Source organism: Cibotium barometz, chromosome 20 (assembly GCF_041138505.1).
Source record: "Cibotium barometz isolate CiBa-2024 chromosome 20, ASM4113850v1, whole genome shotgun sequence".
NCBI classification, from domain to species: Eukaryota; Viridiplantae; Streptophyta; class Polypodiopsida; order Cyatheales; family Cibotiaceae; genus Cibotium; species Cibotium barometz.
The window spans coordinates 9,618,067-9,640,884 of NC_141065.1; the positions used below are offsets into that span (position 1 = coordinate 9,618,067).

Here is a 22,818-nt window from a genome sequence, read left to right on the forward strand (position 1 = left end):
AACCAAACAGGGAAATATGTAAAGTGCCTAAGGTCAGATGGAGGGGGAGAGTACTTCTCCAATGAGTTCTCTGAATATTTGAAGAAGAATGGTATTCGGAGACAGTATACATGCAGATACACTCCGCAACAAAATGAAGTTGCTGAGCGAAAAAACAGGCACATTGCTGAGATTGCGCGAGCATTGATGGAAGAGAAGAATATGCCGCATTGCTATTGGACCGAGGCTGTTTCTACAGCGGTATACATCATGAACAGGACTCCAACTGCAGCCATACATGATGTAACTCCAGAGGAGAGGTTTACTGGCAGAAAACCAGATTTATCTCATCTGAAAGTCTTTGGATGCATTGCATATGTGCATGTGCCAGATGGGCTGAGAACTAAGCTGGATCCGAAAGCTGAAAAATGTGTGTTTATTGGATACTCCCTTGAGCAAAAGGGATACAGGTGTTATAACCTTGCTACACGTGAGCTGAGGGTAAGCAGGGATGTTGTCTTTGATGAGATGAGCAGCTGGTATGCTGCTGAGAAAGAAGCTGTTGGGGCTGATGTGAGTGGAAGTGTGGTTGCACAGAATGCAGGTCAGCAATCACAGTCTTTGAGTGGACCAGGAGAGTCCTCATCTAGTGGGTCTGTTGATAGACCATGGAGTGGCAGGCTGCGTCATAATACCAGCCCTGCAAATGTGATTACTACATCACGTAAAGGAAAAGAGAAAGTGGTTGAGCCCCTTGGTATGCCTGACATTTCTGCAGGGCATTCTCATGTTGATGGAGAGTCTAGTGGCTCAGATATGAGCCTTGATGAGGAGCTTGGGATCCCAGCTATGAGAACACCTGGTGTAAAGAAGGCTATGGAAGCCATGAATGAAAAGCTGCGAAGATCTGGGAGAGTGAAGAACCCTGTGCAGAGATTTACATATGATGGTTATGTGGCACATCACTATGCATATATGGCAAAGGTTGTGCAGGTTGTTGAGCCCACATGCATTGATGAGGCTGTTGGAAATGTGTGTCGGGAGAAAGCTATGGATGAGGAGATGGATGCACTATATGGAAATGAGACTTGGAAGGCAAGAAAGCCATTGGATGCAAGTGGGTGTACAAAGTTAAACATAACAGTGATGGAAGCATAAACAGGTACAAGGCTAGATTGGTAGCCAAAGGATATGCGCAGACATATGGGATTGATTATGAGGAAACTTTCAGCCCAGTTACCAAGATGGCAACGGTGAGAGTTGTGATAGCAGTGGCTGCGTCAAAGCAATGGTCTTTACATCAGATGGATGTAAAGAATGTATTCTTGCATGGGGATTTGCAAGAAGAGGTGTATATGTTGCAGCCACCTGGTTATGAGGATGTGGGTCACCCCGAGCATGTTTGCAGGTTGAAGAAAGCCTTGTATGGCTTAAAGCAAGCACCAAGAGCATGGTCTGACAAGATTTCTGAATATCTTGTCACTATTGGTTTTCATGTAGCCAATGCAGATTTCTCGCTGTATGTGAGACATGGTGATAGAGGGGTTGTGCTTGTTGTCATCTATGTGGATGACTTGATCATTACGGGGGACCATGATGCAGAGATCTTTGATGTAAAGATCTTGCTTAGACAGAAGTTCGAGATGAAGGATCTGGGGGAGCTCAGATATTTCTTGGGCATTGAGGTGATTAGGTCACCACATGGTATTGGATTACTGCAGAGACAGTATGGCTTGGACATGTTGTCCAAGTATGGTATGACAGGCTGTAAGCCTATTTCTGTGCCATTGGATCAGAATGGCAAGTTGAGTGCAGATTCAGGAGAGATCTTGGAGGATCCTACTATGTACAGACGCATAGTAGGAAGTTTGATCTACATGACGATCACCAGACCAAATTTGAGCTATGCGGTTGGGTTGGTGAGTCAGTTTATGCAGGTTCCACGGAAACCGCATTTGGATGCAGTGAGACGCATGCTGAGGTATGTGAAGTCTACTTTGCGTTGTGGACTATTCTATGAGACTGGGACAGAGATATGTGTACATGGGTACACAGATGCTGATTGGGCTGGTAGTATCTCAGATAGAAGATCTACCAGTGGATTCATGTTTTCTTTGGGGAGTGCTGCTGTGACTTGGAGCAGCAAGAAGCAGCCTACGGTTGCTCTATCGAGTACAGAGGCCGAGTACAGAGGAGCTGCTATGGCAGCATGTGAGGTAGCTTGGTTGAGAAAGCTACTTGCAGATTTAGGTCTATCAGTGGATAGACACGTTGTCATTTTCTGTGACAACATTAGCAGTATACAGTTGGCCAGGAACCCAGTCTTTTATGCTCATACGAAGCACATAGAGGTCCACTACCACTTCGTCAGAGAGAAGGTCTTGGCAAGAGACCTTGACCTTGTTTATGTCAGCACAGAGGATCAGGTAGCTGACATCTTCACCAAAGCATTGGGTACAGAGAAGCTCCGCAGATTCAGGGCTTCGCTTGGTGTACATGAGATGGAGTTGAGCTCGAGGGGGAGTGTTGAGATATCGAGCTCGTCTAGTGAGGCGGTGGCCACTGATGACCCGCCTGGGGGATAGGCCCCACACTTACACCACTCGCATGGTTGGTGAGATCATGGGAGATATACGGCCAGTGGGATGACAGGCTGTGTGACAGCCATTCTAGAGACTGGCATAGTTATAGCGCCAGCTCATTTAGTCGGGTTCACACTATAGAGAACCCGTGTATGTATTGGTTGAGTACCTTTCATATTGTGTGTACTCTTATTCTTGTATATGGTGTGTTGAGTGTTGAGTAGTAAAGAAGAAGATTTTCAGCCTCTCACCTTGTGTGTTCTCTATTAGGGTTTTGTGAGTGTGTGTGTGTGCTTGCAAGAGCTCAAGCTCTCTTCCCCCCTGCATCTTTTCATTGTCTCATACAATGTATCAGATGAGTTTTAGTATAGTCAAGAACGAGATCATTTATAGAATACATGAAGCTGAAAACCATATAGGATAGTTTTAAAAAATTTCTATTGCAAGGCTGGACAAGAAGTCAACACAAAACGCTTGATGTAGAAAAGGAATAAGAACAAAATATTGTGTTATAGACTTGGCATTGCTAGACATTAAAGAGTAAAAGGATCCTATGTCATATGAAGAAGCTAATATGCACGGTCACTAGCACAATTTGAGAAATCTTTTTTTCTATAAAGTTGTGGAGCCCTATACACTTATGCCCATAAAACACCATCTGCATTGGGTTTAGTGTTGGTGAGATATTACACTTATAGGTTGCCCCTATTGAGCATTCCACTACAACAAAACTACACTAAACATTGCACTATTATAATCTAATTTAATATAAACATCAGGACAAGAGTTTAAAGTGTAACAAGGTTACTTATTAAATTGCTTATTGGATTATTTAGATTGTCTTTGCCTTTGGGTCTATCTGTGCTAATATCAATAGTCATTTGTGGTCTTCAAACTTATGTGGTTTTTTTATATTATTGTTTTCTTACTCTATCAAAATTTAGGGGTGATTATATCTTACATAAACACGTGTCTCTTACTTTTAAGTAAGAAGATAAACACTGCTATAAAGTAGCCATAATGCTATGATATGAATCTATAGTGTTATTTACAAATCATTATATTTTTGAACATGATATCAGAGTATCTAGGTTGCATAGAGTGAAAAATAAAGTGGGATTACTGAAAGAGTATTATAGACAATTTGAAATTAAAGGTTTTGCAAAGGAGGTGGAGAGCTTAGCAGAAGCACATTGGTGAGAAAGTAATATAAATCGACATTGCAATGGTAAAATTAAATAAACAATTTAAAATTGAAGGTTTTACAAAGGAGGTGAAGAGCTTAGTAGAAGCACATTTTGCCAAGCAAGTAATCAAAATTGACATCAAAATAGTAAAATCAAATTAAAGGTATGGCAAGCTTAAATACACAACTTAAAACTAGTCCTAATGGAAGCAACTATGGCATGTGAAAGATTATAGTGGAAGATATCTTGGTTATAAATGATTGTTAGGAAATCAAATTGGATAGTAAAAGGAGGAGCGTTAGTGAATTTAGAATACACGAATGAGGAAGAAAAAATATGCATTACATCTCATTAGAATGAATGTGCAACATTGTTTTGAGTATGTTAAGTGGCTTGGAAACACCAAGGGATGTTTGGGAATACTTAAAAGGGATATATAAGTCAAGTGTAAGGGGATACAACATGCGGTGTATACAAGAGAACAATCACAAAACAAGTAGAATCTTTCATAGCACAAAACTCTAAAACTCAAACTGCACAATAATAGAGATAGAGAATAATGTTGTATTGTATCATTGAATTGATACAATAGATTGTAAATCCCCGCACCTATGGGCTCTTGTGAAGGGCGCTTCAATGGGCTAATCTAGAGCTACTAAGATGGACTCTATATGCTAATAGAAGCTAGGGAGTAAACTCACATTGATGTGATTGATCAACTGTTTAGAGAAGGGGCTAGCCATGTATCTTTATAGGTATGTATATGCAAGGCGAGGCTATGACATGATTACATAGGTCAGCATTCATAGTTGGTGCCATCATCCATGGTGTAGATTCGGACCATAAAGGCATAGCATTGTCCCGTTTCCCATGGGCATCCAAACTCATCCTAGGCCTCATTCGGGCCCATAATAATAGAACCGGGTGTCTAAGAGTAAAGTCTACCTACTCCATGTGTGGACCGTTATGAGATAATAACGATCCAATGTAGCATGTAACCTATTTGGCAATCTTCCCCTCCTCCTGCCAAGTGGCCATTAAACATGCTAGAGGCTTGTGCATTTACATATGGGGATGACGCCAACATTGCTATAACACTTACTTTTTTGGTGTACGGGGATGCTATCTTATGATGCATAATATACAAGATACTTAGGTGATTTTTGAAGACATGTGGGTGAAGGCTATTATTTATGTTTGATAGTCTACCTTGCTCATCAATATTTAGATATTTCCTTGAGAACTCATAAAAAAGATTCCACCCAATGTCCACCCACATGCAAACTATCTCTTTGTCCAATTGTTAAATCAATGAAGACGTTGCTCTAGGGAATCTCTTCCAAAAGCCTTTGTGAAGATATTTTGCACAATTTCTCCATCCATGATCACCTCGTGCACATAGTAATATTATATCTTAATGTACTTTGTGCAAGTATGGAACATTGAATTCTTTACAATTTTGGAGAGTTTATACCTCTTGTGCAAATCTCCTATGTGAATAATATTACCTAGATTTAAATGCGTCCAAATGTTTAGGGGTTTGGGAGGCTTGGGAACCGCTTTGGCATGGGTTTGGGTTTGATATAGCCATATGATTGGCACAACTAGACCAATCTAATTCAAGGGGGCAATAATGTACTGCTGTGGCCACATTTTCTTTCTTCAAGTTCATGCATACACAAATCTTGCCATTCTTCTTTGGTATTATGACCACCGGTGAAACCCAATCCGTGTGCTCAATCTCATACATGAAACCTATGGAAATGAGTTTGTCAACATCTTCTTTCTTGATAGTCTTGGAATAAGTTTCATTATATGTGTACATATTTTATTCAATTGGCCTTACGTTTATGGGGGAGATTTGGACTTAAGTCCCAATATCTAAGAATTGGAGGGAGATTTGGACTCAAGTCCAAATCTCAAAGCATGGATGGGAGATTTGAACTAAATAGATGGAGTCACAAGTGCACACCTTTGGCATACACTCATTAAGTTGGGGGAGAGGGGGGAAGGGATAATGACTTGTGCTTACAATAAGCATTAATGAGCACTTAGTGAAACTTCAATAGATGATGCTAAAAGAAGCAGCTCATTATGCATTTTTGAAATGTGGAAGTGCACAAACAAACCACTTTAAAACCTTCACAAAACACTTTTCATTGTTAATCATCATCCTTTGTAGCAAGAACAATAACATGCATTCTCTCCTAAACACTAGATTAGCCATGTGTCCATTTTATGTCAAAGATACATAACAACACCAACACCAACATACAAGATAATCTTTAATCCATTCTCTCCTAAACACTAGACTAGCCATGTGTCCATTTTATATCAAAGATACATAATAGCACCAACATACAATATAATATTTAATCCATCAACCATTTTACATAAGCAAAAGCAAAGCCAACTTTTGCTTAGGAAAGTAAGTACATGTAGAAGTCTTTTAAGATTTGCCTTCATCAATTTATATATGCAAAGTAAAGTTTTGCATAGGAAAGTAAACATAATTCCACTAGGTGTAGAACTCTTTTAAGATTTACCTTCGTTACATTTTTTCCACCCATTCACATCACAACCTCTATTGCTCACCAAAAATTGTATCCTTTTAGTAGTAAGGCATATAAAGCTAGGACAAAAAAAAATTATTTGTGAAATGAATGTTCATATAGATTGAACATTCGACCCCTTATAAGGCATTGCAAAACCCCATGTTTCAACCCCATGATGTTGATGTTGATATTGATTGAACATATAACTAGGGGGGCACACACGAGGCAAGGTCCATGGAAGTGTAAATGTAAGCGTATGGGTTGAAAGCAAGGCATAATGAAATACTATCCTAAGTCTAATCTTACATTAATTAACCAGGGAAGTTTCCCCTTATTAACTAGCTAATACTATCAAAATGGTTGTCCCTTGTTAATTAGCTAATACTATCAAAATGGTTGCCCATGTTAACTAACTAATACTAGGGAAGGTTGCCCCTTATTAATTAACTAATGTTTGTGTGAATGCACACAGATAAGGAGAGTCTTAACTTTAAGGCGTCAGAATGCATTATGATGAGTCTACATGAGCACGAGAATAATTGATTGATAAAGGAGGCATTACGATTAGCTGCATGAGCACATGAATAACTGATTGGTTAAAGACACCTTGACACTACCTTATTTTTATTCAAAACCTTGCCTTCGTTTTCCAAAGTTGTCTAAAACACTACACCCACAAGTCCACAACTATGTGTGTAAAAAGGTATTTGTCGAGTTGCTTTATGGATAGCTGTTGAGGAAAAAAAAACGATTAATCATGAGGATCCCAAATAACCCCTCTTATGCATGTTAATTGAGTTTGCATACACAAAAGGTCTTGACTAATAGAATTTCAAGGACGGGTTGAGACATGGGGCTTTGTAATCCCTTATAAGGTGATACCACCTACTTTTGGTTCCCTTTCCGAAAGTCCTATCTCTCTTCTTTTGCCTCAATTGTCTTTTTCTAGCACAATGCACTCGCTTTGCTCTATGATCTTGCCAGGCCAAAACCTCCTCCCTCCCCCCCCTCTCTCTCTCACTTGTTTCTTGTTTGTGCACACAGAACTACCTCCTTCTCTAGCTACTCTTTTGGAAGCTGTACCTCCTATTGAGCAATCGAAGAGAGAGAGAGAGAGAGAGAGAGAGAGAGAGAGAGAGAGAGAGAGAGAGAGAGAGAGAGAGAGAGGCAATTAGAGAGAGAAAGACAGTGAGAAAAAGTGAGAGAGAGAAAGAGGGCCGAAAAGAGAGGAGAGAATTAGTTTAAAAAAGAACTTTAAATGTGAAAATAAAAATGACCTTAAAAAGGGGAAATGAGAGGAGAAAGGGAGAGCAGGTGTCTAGGTCACTTGAAATAAGCAAACGTGTGAGGTCGGGAAACCAACCCGAGATCCATGGGGCTTTGGGGGTATGCTTGACTGCACCGAAGATCATGCATCTATATGGGGAGGAAGTGTAAGGAGCGGCAAAACATGGACCCATATCTAGGCACACTAGAACGCACTCACGCACCGGGTAGGCACATTAGGCCTCCCGGGTTGCCGTCGTGGGGGTTACTGGGTGCCGCGTGCCTCGGGGGATGCCCTCCCCACCTTGATGGCAATTGTGCCAAAGTGGAAATGGAACCGACGGCGGAAGGAAAAACAATGGAAACGACAAAGCCGTCGGGACGGCAATCTGTGGGTGGCGAGCCGGGCCGACGGACCGATGAGGCTGGGCCGGTTGGATCATGGATTCGAGATGGATGGAATGACCCGAGACCACAAGGCCATGGAGCCGGGCCGAGGATACATGAGAAGGGTGTGACCCGACAAGGTTATATCATGCTACGACGTGCTCAACGGCCGATGGAGCCGAGCTATATCATATTGGCATGATGAGACCGATGTCCAGGACCCAGATCACGGGGCCCGTGACAAAAAGGAACGGAGAGGTACTAGCGAAAGGGAACGATAGGCTTGCCAAATCCACCCACCCAAGCCCTAGCTCTGAGCCTGTTGCAGGAGATCTACAGCCATGGCCACAGCCTGCCATTTCTACTCCTCGTCGGCTCTAGCTGCTTCTTCGCCAGCGGCAGCGCGGCACCCATCTCTGCGTGTGGCTGGGAGCAGCAGCAGTTCCTCCTGTTTGGTGATGAGGGGCGATCAGACGTTGGGCTCCAAGCTTGCATTCTGCAATGCGATGGCGGACTCGTCGGGTCTCATGTCGGCCGCGTTTAGAGCCGGGAACGCTACCACCACCATGATGGTGGCGGCACCGACCAAGCGTGGCGTCGATGTGCACTTCGATACCAAGGTCTTTAGGAAAGAGAAAATCACTCTTGCTGGCCGCGACGAGGTAAGCTTCGTTTCCTGGGCGTCCTCTTCGTAGGTGGGATAATTACGTGCTTCTCCGGGCGGCAAGTAGTGTGGTTTTTATTTGCTTGCAGTACATTGTGAGGGGCGGGAGGGATCTGTTCCCATTGCTTCCCGATGCCTTTAAAGGCATCAAACAAATCGGAGTCATTGGCTGGGGCTCGCAGGTAACCTTCCCACTCACTCAAAGGTCTCATATCGTCTTCTGTATCGTCATGAGTCTACGGAGCATGCAAAGTTTTGATCGAGGCAAACCCTTCTGTTTTTTTCTCTTTGGATACTCTGTGGCCAGGCCCCTGCACAGGCGCAGAACCTACGAGACTCTTTTGCTGAGGCCAACGCTGATGTGAAAGTCAAGGTCATTATACCCATTTTTTGGTTGGGAACACGTTCTGTGTTGTGTGTAATGCGTTTTTTCTTCCCGTCGATCTGTAGCTGACAAACAATCTAGCCTTGGGTAAAGTTTTGGGTTGGAATGTGCAATTCTTCATCCGATCACTCGTGTGTGCAGATTGGTCTGAGGAAAGGCTCCAAATCGGCAGCAGAGGCTAGGGCAGCTGGTTTCACCGAAGAAACAGAGACCCTAGGTGATGTTGTGGAGACTGTCTCCGAAAGTGACCTTGTGCTCCTCCTTATTTCTGATGCTGCACAGGTTGTTATTACATGCATGCGATACTACTCTGAGTATCTGTTAAAGCTTACTTTTTATAGTCGTGCGCTACCATTGGTTGCCGTAAAAGTGTCCCTTTTTGCTATGTAATCCAGGCCGACAACTACAGCCAGATATTTGCTGCTATGAAGCCGAAGGCAGTTCTGGGACTTTCGCATGGGTTTCTACTTGGACATCTCCAGTCAGTTGGAGACGATTTCAGGAAGGACATCAGTGTCATTGCTGTGTGTCCCAAAGGCATGGGTCCATCTGTGAGGAGGCTTTATGTGCAGGGCAAGGAGATTAATGGGGCAGGGATTAACTCCAGCTTTGCTGTTCATCAGGTCCTGTTGTGATCATTTTTTTTTTGTCATACTCTTTGCCAACACTTTGAGGTAAATTTGTTAGAAGTCATCTCCTGTCTATACATATACACCAGGGCCTTTGTTGTGGGTGTGCCCGCCCTTATTAGGTGTTTTCTCATTTTTCCCCACTCTCTGTATTTTTCCCTATTTTTTTGTGGCATGGGAGGCAGTCTTGTAGTGGCAGGAAGACCTTGAATTTGGCCGACTGCATCTGTGGAGACACTGGAGGTGGCCGACTGCTTTGCACAGGTCGTGGATCTCCTTGATGCTGGCCGACCCCCCTTGCTGTGCTGGCCGACTGTGGATTTCAGCAGTCGTGGGGTTTTGTGGTCTTGTCGGTTGCCCTACAGCAGGCCGACTGCTGTTGGAGGGCCATATAAAATGGCCCCCAGTCCCCTTGTCACTATTGTATCATTTCCGAGATTCTTTTGTGTATATAGAGCAGAGTTACACGCCTCTACCTCTCTATCTCTTGTGGTGTTATTTTCTGCATTGTGTTTTGCTCGTGTTCCCAGATTTGGTCATCATCTCCGTTGCGTATTCTGACATGGTATTAGAGCCTAGGCTCTAGATAGTTCTTGGGATTTGTGTGAGCAAGAGGGAGACTGTTGTGTTGCTGATTGGTGGATTGTTCGGGATTGTTTGAGAAGAGAAGGAAGAGGACGGCGGGCTGATTTGCTGGACAGCCACTTGTAGTTCTCCACCCACCCACCCTTTTTCAGAGTACATCCCCGCAATGGCAGATCTGTTAGAGATGGCCGAGAGGCATTTTACTGGTCTTTGATTACCAGTGGCAGGCTTAGCACTATCACGTGGGAGGAGCTTGTGCCCATGGTCTTGGACAAGGAGGAACGATTCACGAACCCTCTTCAGGATGGAGGTTCGGAGGCCTTAACTGGCCAACGGTCGAAAGGCCGTAACACGGGCAAAGGGAAGGCTTCATCGGAGAAGTCTTTTGAGAAGAAGTCCGTTACTGACCGCGAGAAACTAAAGGCAAAGAGGACCTGTAATGATGGTGGCGAGAAAGGCCACTATTGGAGGCAGTGTCCCAAGCGGAAGACCGAGAAGGGTGAAGATTCCTTAGCATCAATCTTGAAGACTCCGGCTTTTGTGCACCTGGAGGTAATGGACACTGATGTTTCATTTTCTTCAGGCAGGGAGGAGGTTGGAGGATTCTCCGCAAAACAGATACTCGGGAGTGGATTCTAGATAGTGGTGCTTCCAGGCACATGACTCTTTCTCGTTCTGATTTACAGGATCCATAGTCACAGGGGACGGAAGGGACGGACCGTTGGAACTTGGAACGGAGGGACGCCGAGTCGGGACGGTTCAGGAACGGGGACGGCGGGGGACGGTCGGACGTCCCCCTGGAGGCGTCCCTCACAAGGGACGGTGAAGGGGACGGCAATAGGAACGGGGACGGCTCTGGGGGACGGGGACGGCAGGGAGCCATTCTAGTCATGGGCCTTTAGCCTTGGCCCATAGGCCTTGAGCCTTTGAGGCTTTGGGCCTTGGCCTCTCTCTTGCCTCCCTGAGCCCTCCCTATAAGAAGACACACACACACTCCCTCTCACACTTCAAGCTTTATCTTCACACACACACACACTCTCTCTCCCTCAAGCGGCAAGCCTCAAGGGCCAAGGTCTCAAGTTTCAAGCTCTCACACAAGCAAGCTGTAGCCTCTCAAGACACTCTCTCCCTCACACACACTCTCTCTCAAGCTTCACACACACACTCTCTCTCTCAAGCTTCACACACACACCCATCCATCCTCACACTCAAGTTCTCCCTCAACTTTCAAGGCTCCTCACTCACTCTCTCTCTCGCTCTCTCTCTCTCTCTCTCAAGCTATCAAGTGACAAGGAGGCATCCATCATCCATGGCATCCTCCTCGTGGCAGTGGCTCTTCAAGTTCCAACTACCCGTAGAAGGACGACCGGATGGACATGGTGGGATGAGATCAATGATTCAATCACACCCCATCCCCTCGTGGAGGTGGTGCACAGCCATGGACATGTAAGCTTTGCCCGTATAGGCGAGTGGGTGGTACTGACAAAGTAATTTTTAAGTGCCGTTCTTACCCCCGTCCCCGTTCCCTGCATATGGCCGTCCCCCGTCCCGTCCCCGTCCCCCGTCCCTTGTGACTATGACAGAATCTCTACAGGTATTCTGGTCACATTCTTACTAGGGATACATCCACTATCCCAGTTCACAGTGAGGGCAGGATGGGGATAGTTCTCGATGGCAGAGGAGGGAAGCATTCCTCCCAGGTGTTGTATGTTCCATCACTTGGTTTTCATCTGTTGTCAGTGCAGTAGGTTTGCAAGATTGGCGTACGGGTGGAGTTTGATGAGCATTTTGTTGCTCTCTGAGACAAAGCAACAGGCCAGGTGGTTTGGAAAGGCGGAGTGGAGAATGGAGTTTACAAGCTTTCAGCACTCTCTCCCAGGTCCTCAGGTTTGTGATGAGTGGCAGTCTGGTAATGGCCCCTTAAGTGTGGATACGCTAAAGGTGCAGGCTTTTCGGGACCAGATGGTGGATAGCGTGCCAGTTGATGGCAGCAGTTGGCAGGAACTTTCCAATACTGATGTTGGTGGTTCTTGTGTTCGTCAGTCAGAGGAAACTGAACAGGTAACTTATGCTCTGATGTCTCGTAGTATTCGGGACAAAGAAACTCGTGTAGATGAGGATGTTCTTTCCACAGGGACCTTTCGGAACGCCAGGCAGGTGGCAGTTGATTACTTGCAGAAGGAGGTGGTTTCTCCAGGCTTTGTGGTTCCGGATTCAGAGGGGGTGGTTGACAGGTTCTAGAAGGCCTTGCGTGGTCTTCAGCAGGTTTCCAGGACTTGGTTTTGCACTGTAACAGGTGTTGATTCTTGTGAGCAGTGTGATGCCTCTTTGACTTAGAAGTAGAATGGTTCATTGATCTGGTTGATGGACACCAGATTGGACGGGGGCTTCCTGATGAGGCAGTTGAGCTCATGGTTGCGGATGACTCTTTGGGAGGCAGGATTGCGTTTCCTGTGTGTGTGGGAGTATTAGGAATTAGGGTTAGGTTAATGTGGGAGACATACACAGAGAAGAACAAGGGAGAGAGAGAGAGAGGGAGTTGTGGGGATAAGTCAACTCATGAAGATATGAGTGTGTGACTCCCCTATCACACATGTATATTGCACTAGTACACAGTGTGCACTTAGTACATTAAAAGTACTAAGTGTACTATGTACTATAACTTATGGGCTTGTACACACTATAAGGGTGGGCATAACGCCTTTACCCCAACAACCTCCCACTTAAAGGCAAAGTGCCCTTAAGTAAAGGAAAAGAAAAATCAGCCTGTACATGATAATATACAAGGCCATATCAAGGCTGAAACTGGCCTCATCCAATGCCCATCAAGTGTTTGCAATGAGCAAACCGCTCCGGAGGCAAACTCTTTGTCAACAGATCAGCCGGGTTGTCATCCGTGTGAATCTTAACAAGCTGAATTTGCTTGTTCTCTATCACCTCTCTGATGAAGTGATACTTCACATCCACATGCTTCGTCTTTGCATGAAAGACAGGGTTCTTTGCCAACTTGATGGCACTCTGACTATTACAATGCAACAATGGAACATCCCCTGGATATCCCAAATCAACCACTAACCGAGATAGCCATAATGCCTCCTTGCAAGCCTCTGTGGCTGCAATATACTCGGCCTTTGTAGTAGATAAGGCAGTGCACTTCTGCATCCTGGATATCCATGACACAGCACCTCCTGTGAATGTAAACACATAACCGGTAGTAGACTTCCGGTTATCTGGATGACCGGCATAATCCGAATCCGTGTAGCCATGCACTAATGCATCATGTTTGCCAAAACATATGCACATATCCTGTGTGCCCTTCAGGTATCTCATGACACCTTTCACTGCTTCCCAATGCTTCTTGCCAGGGTTGGCCATGTATCTATAAACCACTCCCACTGCAAATGCAATGTCCGGCCTAGTAGCAACCATGGCATACATGAGACTGCCACAAGCTGAAGCATACGGAATCTTGGCCATATCAGCCCTGTCACTATCCGACTGTGGGCTGTCCATAGCACTGAGTTTTACATATGGAGGCAAAGGAGTACTAGTCTTCTTCCCCCTGTCCATATTGAACCTCTGCAAGACTTTGCCAATGTATTCCTTCTGAGACAAATACAACACATGCTGATTTCTGTCCCGAAGTATCCGCATACCCAAAATGTGATTTGCATCACCCAAATCCTTCATATCAAAGGTTTGATGCAGCCTCTGCTTCAAGGCATCCATCTCTTTACGAGATTTCCCAGCAATCAACATATCATCAACATACAAGATGAGGATCAATAGACTGCCATCCAAAGCTTTCTTGGTGTACAAGCAGTGATCTATGTCACTTCTCCTGAATTTCTGTGATTTCATGAATGTATCAAATTTATGATACCATTCTCTTGGTGCCTATTTGAGCCCATAAAGACTCTTTTTCAGCTTGCATACAAGCTTCTCCTTTCCACTTACTGCATAACCCTCTGGCTGCTGCATATATATCTCCTCATGGAGATCACCGTGAAGAAAAGCAGTCTTCACATCCATCTGAATCAAGTCCAGATCATCATGCGCAACCAAAGCCAACACAGCTCTAAGTGTGGTCATTTTGACCACTGGAGAGAAGATCTCCTCAAAGTCCACACCATATTCCTGCTTGAAGCCCTTAGCCACTAACCTGGCTTTGTATCTTGGCTTTGCATTTGGTGCAACTTTGAGCCTGTAAACCCACTTGCATGGCAAAACCTTCTTGCCTGCAGGCAAATGCACCAACTTCCATGTTTCATTTTTATGCAGAGAATCCATCTCTGACTTCATGGCACGCTCCCATAGAGCTTTGTCTGCCCTCTGTAAAGCCTCTTTATAACATGAGGGCTCCCCACAGTCAGTGAGCATCAAGTAGTCAACCCCTGGAACAAACCTGTCAGGGGCTCTGGAGGGTCTTGTGGACCTCCGTACCCAATGACCATCATTTGCAGGTTGCTGTCCAGCCTGCATATCACCCATTGGTGGCTCCTGTTCCATGCCATAAGGCTGAAAAATCATGCCCGGTATCTCCTCTAACTGTGGTATATCCATAGGGATATCTTCTGCCATCTCTGGCTGTCCATTTGGACCATTTTCAGCACCATTTAAGGGCTGGTTTTCCTGCTGTAATGGCTGATTTACAGCCCTTTGTTGTTGTCCATGATGTCCATCATCATCAAAGATGACTCTGCCAGGCTCTGTTGCCTTGCAGGCTCCTTATACATGCATGTTTCATCAAAAATGACATCATTGCTGCGTATGATCTTTCTATTCATGGGATCCCAAAGTCTATACCCCATTTCACCTCTGTCACCATATCCTAGGAATATGCATTTGTGAGACTTAGGATCAAGTTTGGTGCGCATTTCCCTGCGTATGTGCACGTACGCAACGCAACCAAACACTCTCAAGTGCTTGTATGACGGAGGCTTCCCTGTCCATACTTCCTCTGGCACTTTCCCACCAAGCCTCGTGTTAGGTGACCGATTTATAAGGTGAACGGCTGTCATAACAGCTTTAGCCCAAAAACCATGAGGTAATGCAGCATGTGACAACATAGAACGGACCTTCTCCTGTATGGTCCTGTTCATCCTCTCTGCTGTCCTGTTTTGTGGAGGATCATAAGGAGTAGAGAGCTCCCTCTTGATGCCTTTAGTATCACAAAAGTCCTGAAACTGTTTGGACATATACTCTCCACCATTGTCGGAACGCAAAGCCTTCAGTGTTTTGCCAGTTTAAACCCACACCTTGCGTGTGGCATCATCTATAAAAGACACAAAGTATTTTGCCCCTCCCAAAGAAAGCTGAGGCATCTCACATACATCTGTATGCACAAGCTCTAACTGAGCATCTTTCTGTCCAAGAGCTTTCTTGTGGGGGCACTGCAGTTGCCTGCCATATATACAATGCTCACAAAATTGAAAACTTGAAAACTTTAGAGAAGGCAAGTAACCCAAACGAGACAATTGCTCCATTCCTTTGACACTCATGTGTCCCAACCGGCTATGCCACATAGAGATTTCCGGCAGCTCGGTTGCATTTACATTAGCATGGTGACAAACACCTGCATGCATGAAATAAAAAGTGTCCACCTTAGAGCCTCTGGCAACAACCAATGAGCCCTTACTAATTTTCCACTTTCCACTACCAAATGTGGTAACATAATCAGCATCATCAAGCTGTCCAGTAGAAAGCAGATTCTTCTTGATCTCAGGCACATGCCTGACATCATGGAGCATAAGCTGTGAGCCATCTGAAAATACAAGCCTCACATCACCTCTGCCAAGAATCTTGCATGCATGGTTATCACCCAAATAAACCACTCCTTCATTGCCAGCAGTATACCTGACAAACAAGTCTCTGCAACCTGTGACATGAAAGGAGGCACCTGAATCAATGATCCATGAGTGCATACCATGACCACCTGTAAGAAGTGAATGGGCATCAAGTGAAGACGTAAAGAGGACCTCATCCTCACTGCCACCTGCATGTGACACATTGATTTCTTCAATCTTGACTCCACTTTTGCCCTTTGGCTTTACATCTTTGGCTTCATCCTTGTCTTTGTCTTTGCCTTTTCCCTTTTCTTTTTGATCATTTTTCCATTTGTAGCATTGCTTTTTAATGTGTCCCTTCTTGCCACAATAATGGCATTCCAAATCCTTTTTGGAGCGAGACTTGCTCCTTCCCCTTTCTTGGCTTTTTTCCCTTTGCTGGGATCTCCCACGTGCATTCATTGCATTGGACTTTTCAACAGAGTTGTTTTTCCTGTTCATCTCTTCTTGAAGAAGAGCACCCTCAACATCTGCATATGACAGCATAGCATTCGAATTGCTAGTTGCTGTCCTGAATGTGTCCCAACTCTCTGGCAAAGTGCATAACAGAAAAGTGGCTTTGAACTCATCGTCCATTGCCAACTTTTGATTAATGACCTGGCTGACAATACCATTAAACTCATTTAGATGGGCTGTCATAGACGCCCCTTCCTTCATCTGAAGACCTATGAGTTTCTTCAACCAATACACTTTGCTTGAGGCACTTTGTTGGGCATACAAGTCCTGCAATCTCTGCCACATTCCCCAAGCTGTCTTCTCTTCACGAATGCTGAAAAGTAATGAGTCTGACACAGACAACATGATAGTAGATCTTGCCAGCTCATCCATATCTTCCCACTCTTCAGCAGTAAGAGAAGCGGGCATCACACCCCTTTCTTTGATAGGCTTGTGCTGCTTTTTCTGGAGCAACACATTGTAGCACTGGGTTTGCCAAATATCATAATTATGCGAGCCTTCAAGCTTCTTGATGTGAAGCAATGAAGAGCTCTCACCTGTGGTTGCCATAGCAATATGCAACCTGTCAATGCCTGACTCCCTGCAAAATGTGCAAACACTGCACCAAAAGCACACAAAGTGCTCACAGTTGTTCTCCCAAGCTTTATCTCCCACTGCGGAAGCACAAATGCAACTTTTCTCCCACTTTATGTGATGAAAACACCAAAATCTGGTTGCTGCAGATTTTGGACAGCACCTTAAATGTGCTCTGTTGCCCTTCCAAAGTACTGTACAGTAGTACCAAGTGCTCACCAATGATGTACCAAACCTGTACCGGCAAGTACAGCAGCTGAAATTGAACCTTTTGGTCACTCAAAACAGTGTACAGCCATGCCAAAACATGCACAAAGCTGTGCCAAATTTGTACCAGCAGGTACAGTAGCAATAAATGCTCTCCTGGCTGTCCAAATGAGTAAAAATCAGACTTTTACAGTCCCGCACATTGCATAAAACAGTCCCGAACAGAAATTGGGCAAAAGCCCCTTGACTGCAAGGTGATTTTTGAGGATTCAAGGCATAAATGTCTTGCCTGCTGCTTTGCCAAGCTCAACAAGCATACGAACTTGAAAAGCCCCTTGATTTAAGATCAATTTCTGATCATACATGGTACATTGACGCACGTGAAGGCATCCAGAGTGTTCACGATGCTTCCCCCTGGCCACATATACATCAAATACATGAAAGCCCCTTGATTTACAGGCACATTGAGTGCTTGTAAGGCATCAGCACATTATCCACAGCATCAAATGCGATTGCCTGCATGCAAATCAACCAAATCGGCACAAAAGCCCCTTGATTTGCACTGCAATTTGCTGCAATTTTGCCCAAATGTGCGATTTCTTACATCATACAGCATGTATGAGTGCTTAATTGCACAATTACATCAAAAGCCCCAAATTTCGACATCCAATTTCCTGCAAATTGATCCTGATTGTGACCAATTTCCTGCAAATTGATCTTGATTGTGACCAATGTCACCCAATTTTGCTCAAAAATTGAGCAATTGGGCACCTGTACCTCCTCAATTGTTGATTGTACTTGCTCAATTGCAAATCCCAAAAAAAAATTGAGGAAAATACCTTTCTAGATACATGGCCAACCCTGGCAAGAAGCATTGGGAAGCAGTGAAAGGTGTCATGAGATACCTGAAGGGCACATAGGATATGTGCATATGTTTTGGCAAACAGGATGCATTAGTGCATGGCTACACGGATTCGGATTATGCCGGTCATCCAGATAACCGGAAGTCTACTACCGGTTATGTGTTTACATTCACAGGAGGTGCTGTGTCATGGATATCCAGGATGTAGAAGTGCACTGCCTTATCTACTACAGAGGCCGAGTATATTGTAGCCACAGAGGCTTGCAAGGAGGCATTATGGCTATCTCGGTTAGTGGTTGATTTGGGATATACAGGGGATGTTCCATTGTTGCATTGTGATAGTCAGAGTGCCATCTAGTTGGCAAAGAACCCTGTCTTTCATGCAAAGACGAAGCATGTGGATGTGAAGTATCACTTCATCAGAGAGGTGATAGAGAACAAACAAATTCAGCTTGTTAAGATTCACACGGATGACAACCCGGCTGATCTGTTGACAAAGAGTTTGCCTCCGGAGCGGTTTGCTCATTGCAGACACTTGATGGGCATTGGATGAGGCCAGTTTCAGCCTTGATATGGCCTTGTATATTATCATGTACATGCTGATTTTTCTTCAATTTGCAGGCTGAATTTTGATTGCAGAGGCTGTTGCAGGAGAATGGGGTTGATGATTTTTTGGTGCTGCCCTGCAGAAATTTGATGCTTTGGAATTGAGTAATGAATGTATCAGCCTCATAGCTATAGTTGCGGCCGTTTCTGGAGATCACGGCTGCAGGCGCTCCTGGCTCCACAAAACGATGGTAGTCCCCGGGAAGGGCAAACGCAGGCCTTGAAGAGGTGAAGGGGCTGAAGGAGCTCGGAGAGGAGAACTGCTGCAAACCCTGCTTGTAGTTGAACCAGAGAAGGAAGGCGGCAGAGAGGGGGCGGCGAGTTGGAGAGACCTGCTTCGCTTGCTTTGCCTGGTTCGCTCGCTGCTGAGCGCCTGGCGCCAAGTCGAGTTTGCCTTCGTCGTCTCCGCCTAGCTCACTTATGCGCTACACTTTTGTCACGTACGCATTCGCCTTAGGCTGCGAATAATTCAACGCCCGCGTTCGCTCACGTTTCTTCGCTCGCCTACATTCGCCTAGTGGTGCTATCGCCTAGCGCAGGTAGCCAGGAACTCCACGCACAGCAGCCAGCCTGTCCAACGCTTACGTATTGCTTGTGTTCGCTTCACATCGGGTTCACTGCTGGCCTCCTCGCTATGCTGCCTTCGCCTGTAAGCTGAAACCTGCTGGTCGCTTCAGTTTCGCCTAGTGCCAGCTTTGCTGCCTTCGCTTGATTAGCTGCGCCTGACTCCTTGCTAGCTGAGAGCAGTTGTGTGGGGTTACGCCTTGTGGCCACCAACACTTTGCTGCGAGCCGGTGCTTGCTATCAAGGAGAAGAGGGAAGAGGGAGGGATCACTAAGCTCTGATACCAGTTGTGTGGGAGTATTAGGAATTAGGGTTAGGTTAATGTGGGAGACATACACAGAGAAGAACAAGGGAGAGAGAGAGAGAGAGAGAGTTGTGGGGATAAGTCAACTCATGAAGATATGAGTGTGTGACTCCCCTATCACACATGTATATTGCACTAGTACACATAGTGCACTTAGTACATTAAAAGTACTAAGTGTACTATGTACTATAACTTATGGGCTTGTACACACTATAAGGGTGGGCATAACGCCTTTACCCCAACACTGTGGTTTTTGCGGCATGCGAAGGATCATGGACTCTTGTACACAGGAGGGGGATTGATTGATGGAGTCTGACTCCACAGTTGGAGTGACTCAGTTTGGGGAGGAGATCCGGACATGAGGAGATCTACTTTAGGCCCAGGAGTAGTTTTATGGCGCAGTAAGAGGCAGTCATCTTTTGCCTTGTCGACGACAGAGGCAGTGTACTCGGCTGCTTGTGAGGTGGTGAGGTTGCAGAGGTTGCATTGCAGGATTGGGCTTCCACTGGAGGAACCCATGGTCATCCAGAGGCACTTTGTTTGTGAACAGATCGTTGCTTATAATATCTTGCTAGAGTTCTATTCGACGGAGGACAGCACGGTGGACCTCTACACGAAGTCGCTATCTCAGGATATGCTCAGGCGACACCCCAGCTCCTTGTGGTTGGTTTCACAGCCAGGAACTGAGAGGGGGTGTTAGAAGTCATCTCCTATCTATACATATACACCAGGGCCTTTGTTGTGGGTGTGCCCGCCCTTATAAGGTGTTTTCTCATTTTTCCTCCATTTTTTCCTATTTTTCTATGGCATGGGAGGCAATCTTGTAGTGGCAGGAGGACGTTGAACTTGGCCGACTGGATCTGTGGAGACACTGGAGGTGGCCGACTGCTCTGCACATGTTGTGGACCTCCTTGATGCTGGCCGACCCCCCCTGCTGCTGGCCGACTGTGCATTTCAGCAGTCGTGGGGTTTTGTGGTCCTGTCGGCTGCCCTACAGCAGGCCGATTGCTGTTGGGGGGCCATATAAAATGGCCCCCAGTCGCCTTGTCACTATTGTATCATTTCCGGGATTCTTTTGTGTATATAGCGCAGAGTTACACGCCTCTACCTCTATCTCTTGTGGTGTTATTTTCTGCATTGCGTTTTGCTCTTGTGTTCCAGATCTGGTCATCATCTCCGCTGCGTATTTTGACAAAATTCAGGTGGATTGCATTTCTTTTATTTCAGGATGTTGATGGACGGGCCACTGATGTGGCTCTTGGTTGGTCAGTTGCCATTGGATCACCATTCACATTTGTCACAACATTGGAAGATGAATACAAGAGTGACATCTATGGTGAAAGAGGTGCAGTCTGAGAGTGATTGAAGCCTTAATGTTAGGCACTAGTTAGTGGCTTGGAAGCTGAATCTCAGCTGTATGCATGTATCTGCAGGTATTCTGCTTGGTGCCGTACATGGAGCGGTTGAGGCATTATTTAGACGGTACACTGAGGCTGGTATGCCTGAGGAAGATGCGTACAAGAACACAGTGGAAGGCATCACTGGAATCATTTCCAAAACAATATCTACTAAGGTGCAATACAAGAATTTTCTTGATCTCTTTTCCAGTTGTAAATTTGTTTGTTTGGTGTTTATTACACAATGTTCTGAATGCCTACTTCTGTATCCTACGTATTTTCAGGGAATGTTGGCTGTCTACAACTCTTTGGATGAACAAGGAAAGAAAGAGTTTGAGTCTGCATACAGTGCGTCATATTACCCTTGCATGGATATTCTCTATGAATGTTACGAGGATGTGGCTTCCGGAAATGAAATTCGAAGTGTGGTTCAAGCTGGTCGCCGCTTTCAGGTAGATCTAGTTTTGTATAGTCACCCTTTTCTTCCATCATCTTTGGACTGTGCGCTGGTGGTTGTATTCAGTTACCAGTATCCTCATGTGAGGCCCTTGGGGTGCTTTAGGAAAAAGATGGGCTTCCTGCCTTTCCCATGGGTAAGATAGACAAAACAAGAATGTGGAAGGTAGGGGAGCGAGTTAGGGCTGTGCGACCAGAAGGTGATCTTGGTCCGCTATATGGTTTCACTGCTGGAGTATACATTGCTTTGATGATGGCACAGGTAAGAGTCTTTTTTTCTGGTTAAAATGTTGTTGAGGTATCTGTGATAAGTACAAAGCACCTTCCACACGGTGCATTCTGTGTGTTTGTTAGGATCTGTTCTAGTGTATCCATATTCTTAAAGCTAACGTCTAATGTGTTGTGGCAGATTGAGGTTCTGAGAAAGAAAGGCCATTCCTACTCTGAAATGGTGAATGAAAGTGTGATTGAAGCTGTAGATTCACTGAATCCTTTTATGCATGCTCGTGGTGTTGCATTTATGGTGGACAACTGCTCTACCACTGCTCGGCTTGGCTCTAGAAAGTGGGCTCCTCGGTTTGACTACATTCTAACTCAACAGGTTTGCACTCATCTTCCTGTATTATTGCAAATAAGTGCCATGGCATGTTAGTTTGATGAGATTGTATGAGCTTCTTTATTTGCGATCTCTACATGATTTATTGCTTGTGTTTTGGCAGGCATTTGTGGATGTGGATATGAAAGCTCCTATCAATAAGGACCTTATTGGGAACTTTTTGTCTGATCCTGTTCACAATGCTATTGAAGTATGCTCGGAATTGCGTCCTACCCTTGATATAGCTGTGACGGCTAATGCTGATTATGTTCGCCCAGAGTTGAGGCAGTAATCAACAGTCAGATGTGAAAGCTGTGGGCTGGGCATTTTGTAATGAGATTGCCTATGTAGCTATGGGTCTTGATATACTTTTGACTGCAAGGCTGCTTGAAGGAGGTTATTAGAGAAATTGTCCTAGAGGGGCATTTTGTCCAGCAATGAGCAGTAGTCTGCATCATCGGCTTTTTGTACAGGCAAGCATGGCTAACTTCTGGTTGTGGTTTTCTGAAATCCTGTGACACGGCACCTGTGAGATTTGTTACTGAGGGTACACCATTCAAGGAATTTTTAGGCAGCGTCTTTCTGGTTAGGGTTACTTCATCAATCTCACTGTTACTCGAGATAAGTATTTCTCCATTTTTCCATGCTGTGCTACATTGGGATGCTCTCCCCTTTTCTCTAGCATTGGTTTTATGTCACATCCCGCCAGTTATCGACCCGAGCTCATTTGAGC

At 45.1% G+C, this 22,818-nt stretch overlaps 1 protein-coding gene across 1 annotated transcript; it reads left to right on the forward strand.

The window, feature by feature from the left end:
* The first annotated feature begins 8,180 nt into the window (after nucleotides 1-8,180).
* Nucleotides 8,181-22,595, forward strand: LOC147627528 (ketol-acid reductoisomerase, chloroplastic-like). The gene is made up of 11 exons (XM_086814451.1): nucleotides 8,181-8,618; nucleotides 8,710-8,802; nucleotides 8,928-8,993; nucleotides 9,147-9,287; nucleotides 9,401-9,628; nucleotides 20,865-20,982; nucleotides 21,071-21,210; nucleotides 21,319-21,486; nucleotides 21,597-21,752; nucleotides 21,900-22,091; nucleotides 22,210-22,595. The coding sequence occupies exons 1-11, from the start codon at nucleotides 8,298-8,300 to the stop codon at nucleotides 22,375-22,377; spliced, it is 1,791 nt and encodes a 596-aa protein (XP_086670577.1). The 5' UTR covers nucleotides 8,181-8,297; the 3' UTR covers nucleotides 22,378-22,595.
* The last annotated feature ends 223 nt before the right edge of the window (nucleotides 22,596-22,818 follow it).

What these genes read in the sequence shown, in the direction of transcription:
- LOC147627528 (XM_086814451.1), top strand. Translation starts at nt 8,298, where the DNA reads ATGGCCACAGCCTGCCATTTCTACTCCTCGTCGGCTCTAGCTGCTTCT. An exon ending in TTATTTCTGATGCTGCACAG is followed by an intron (nt 9,288 to 9,400) that starts GTTGTTATTACA and finishes TATGTAATCCAG; the next exon opens with GCCGACAACTACAGCCAGAT. An exon ending in CCAAAACAATATCTACTAAG is followed by an intron (nt 21,211 to 21,318) that starts GTGCAATACAAG and finishes ACGTATTTTCAG; the next exon opens with GGAATGTTGGCTGTCTACAA.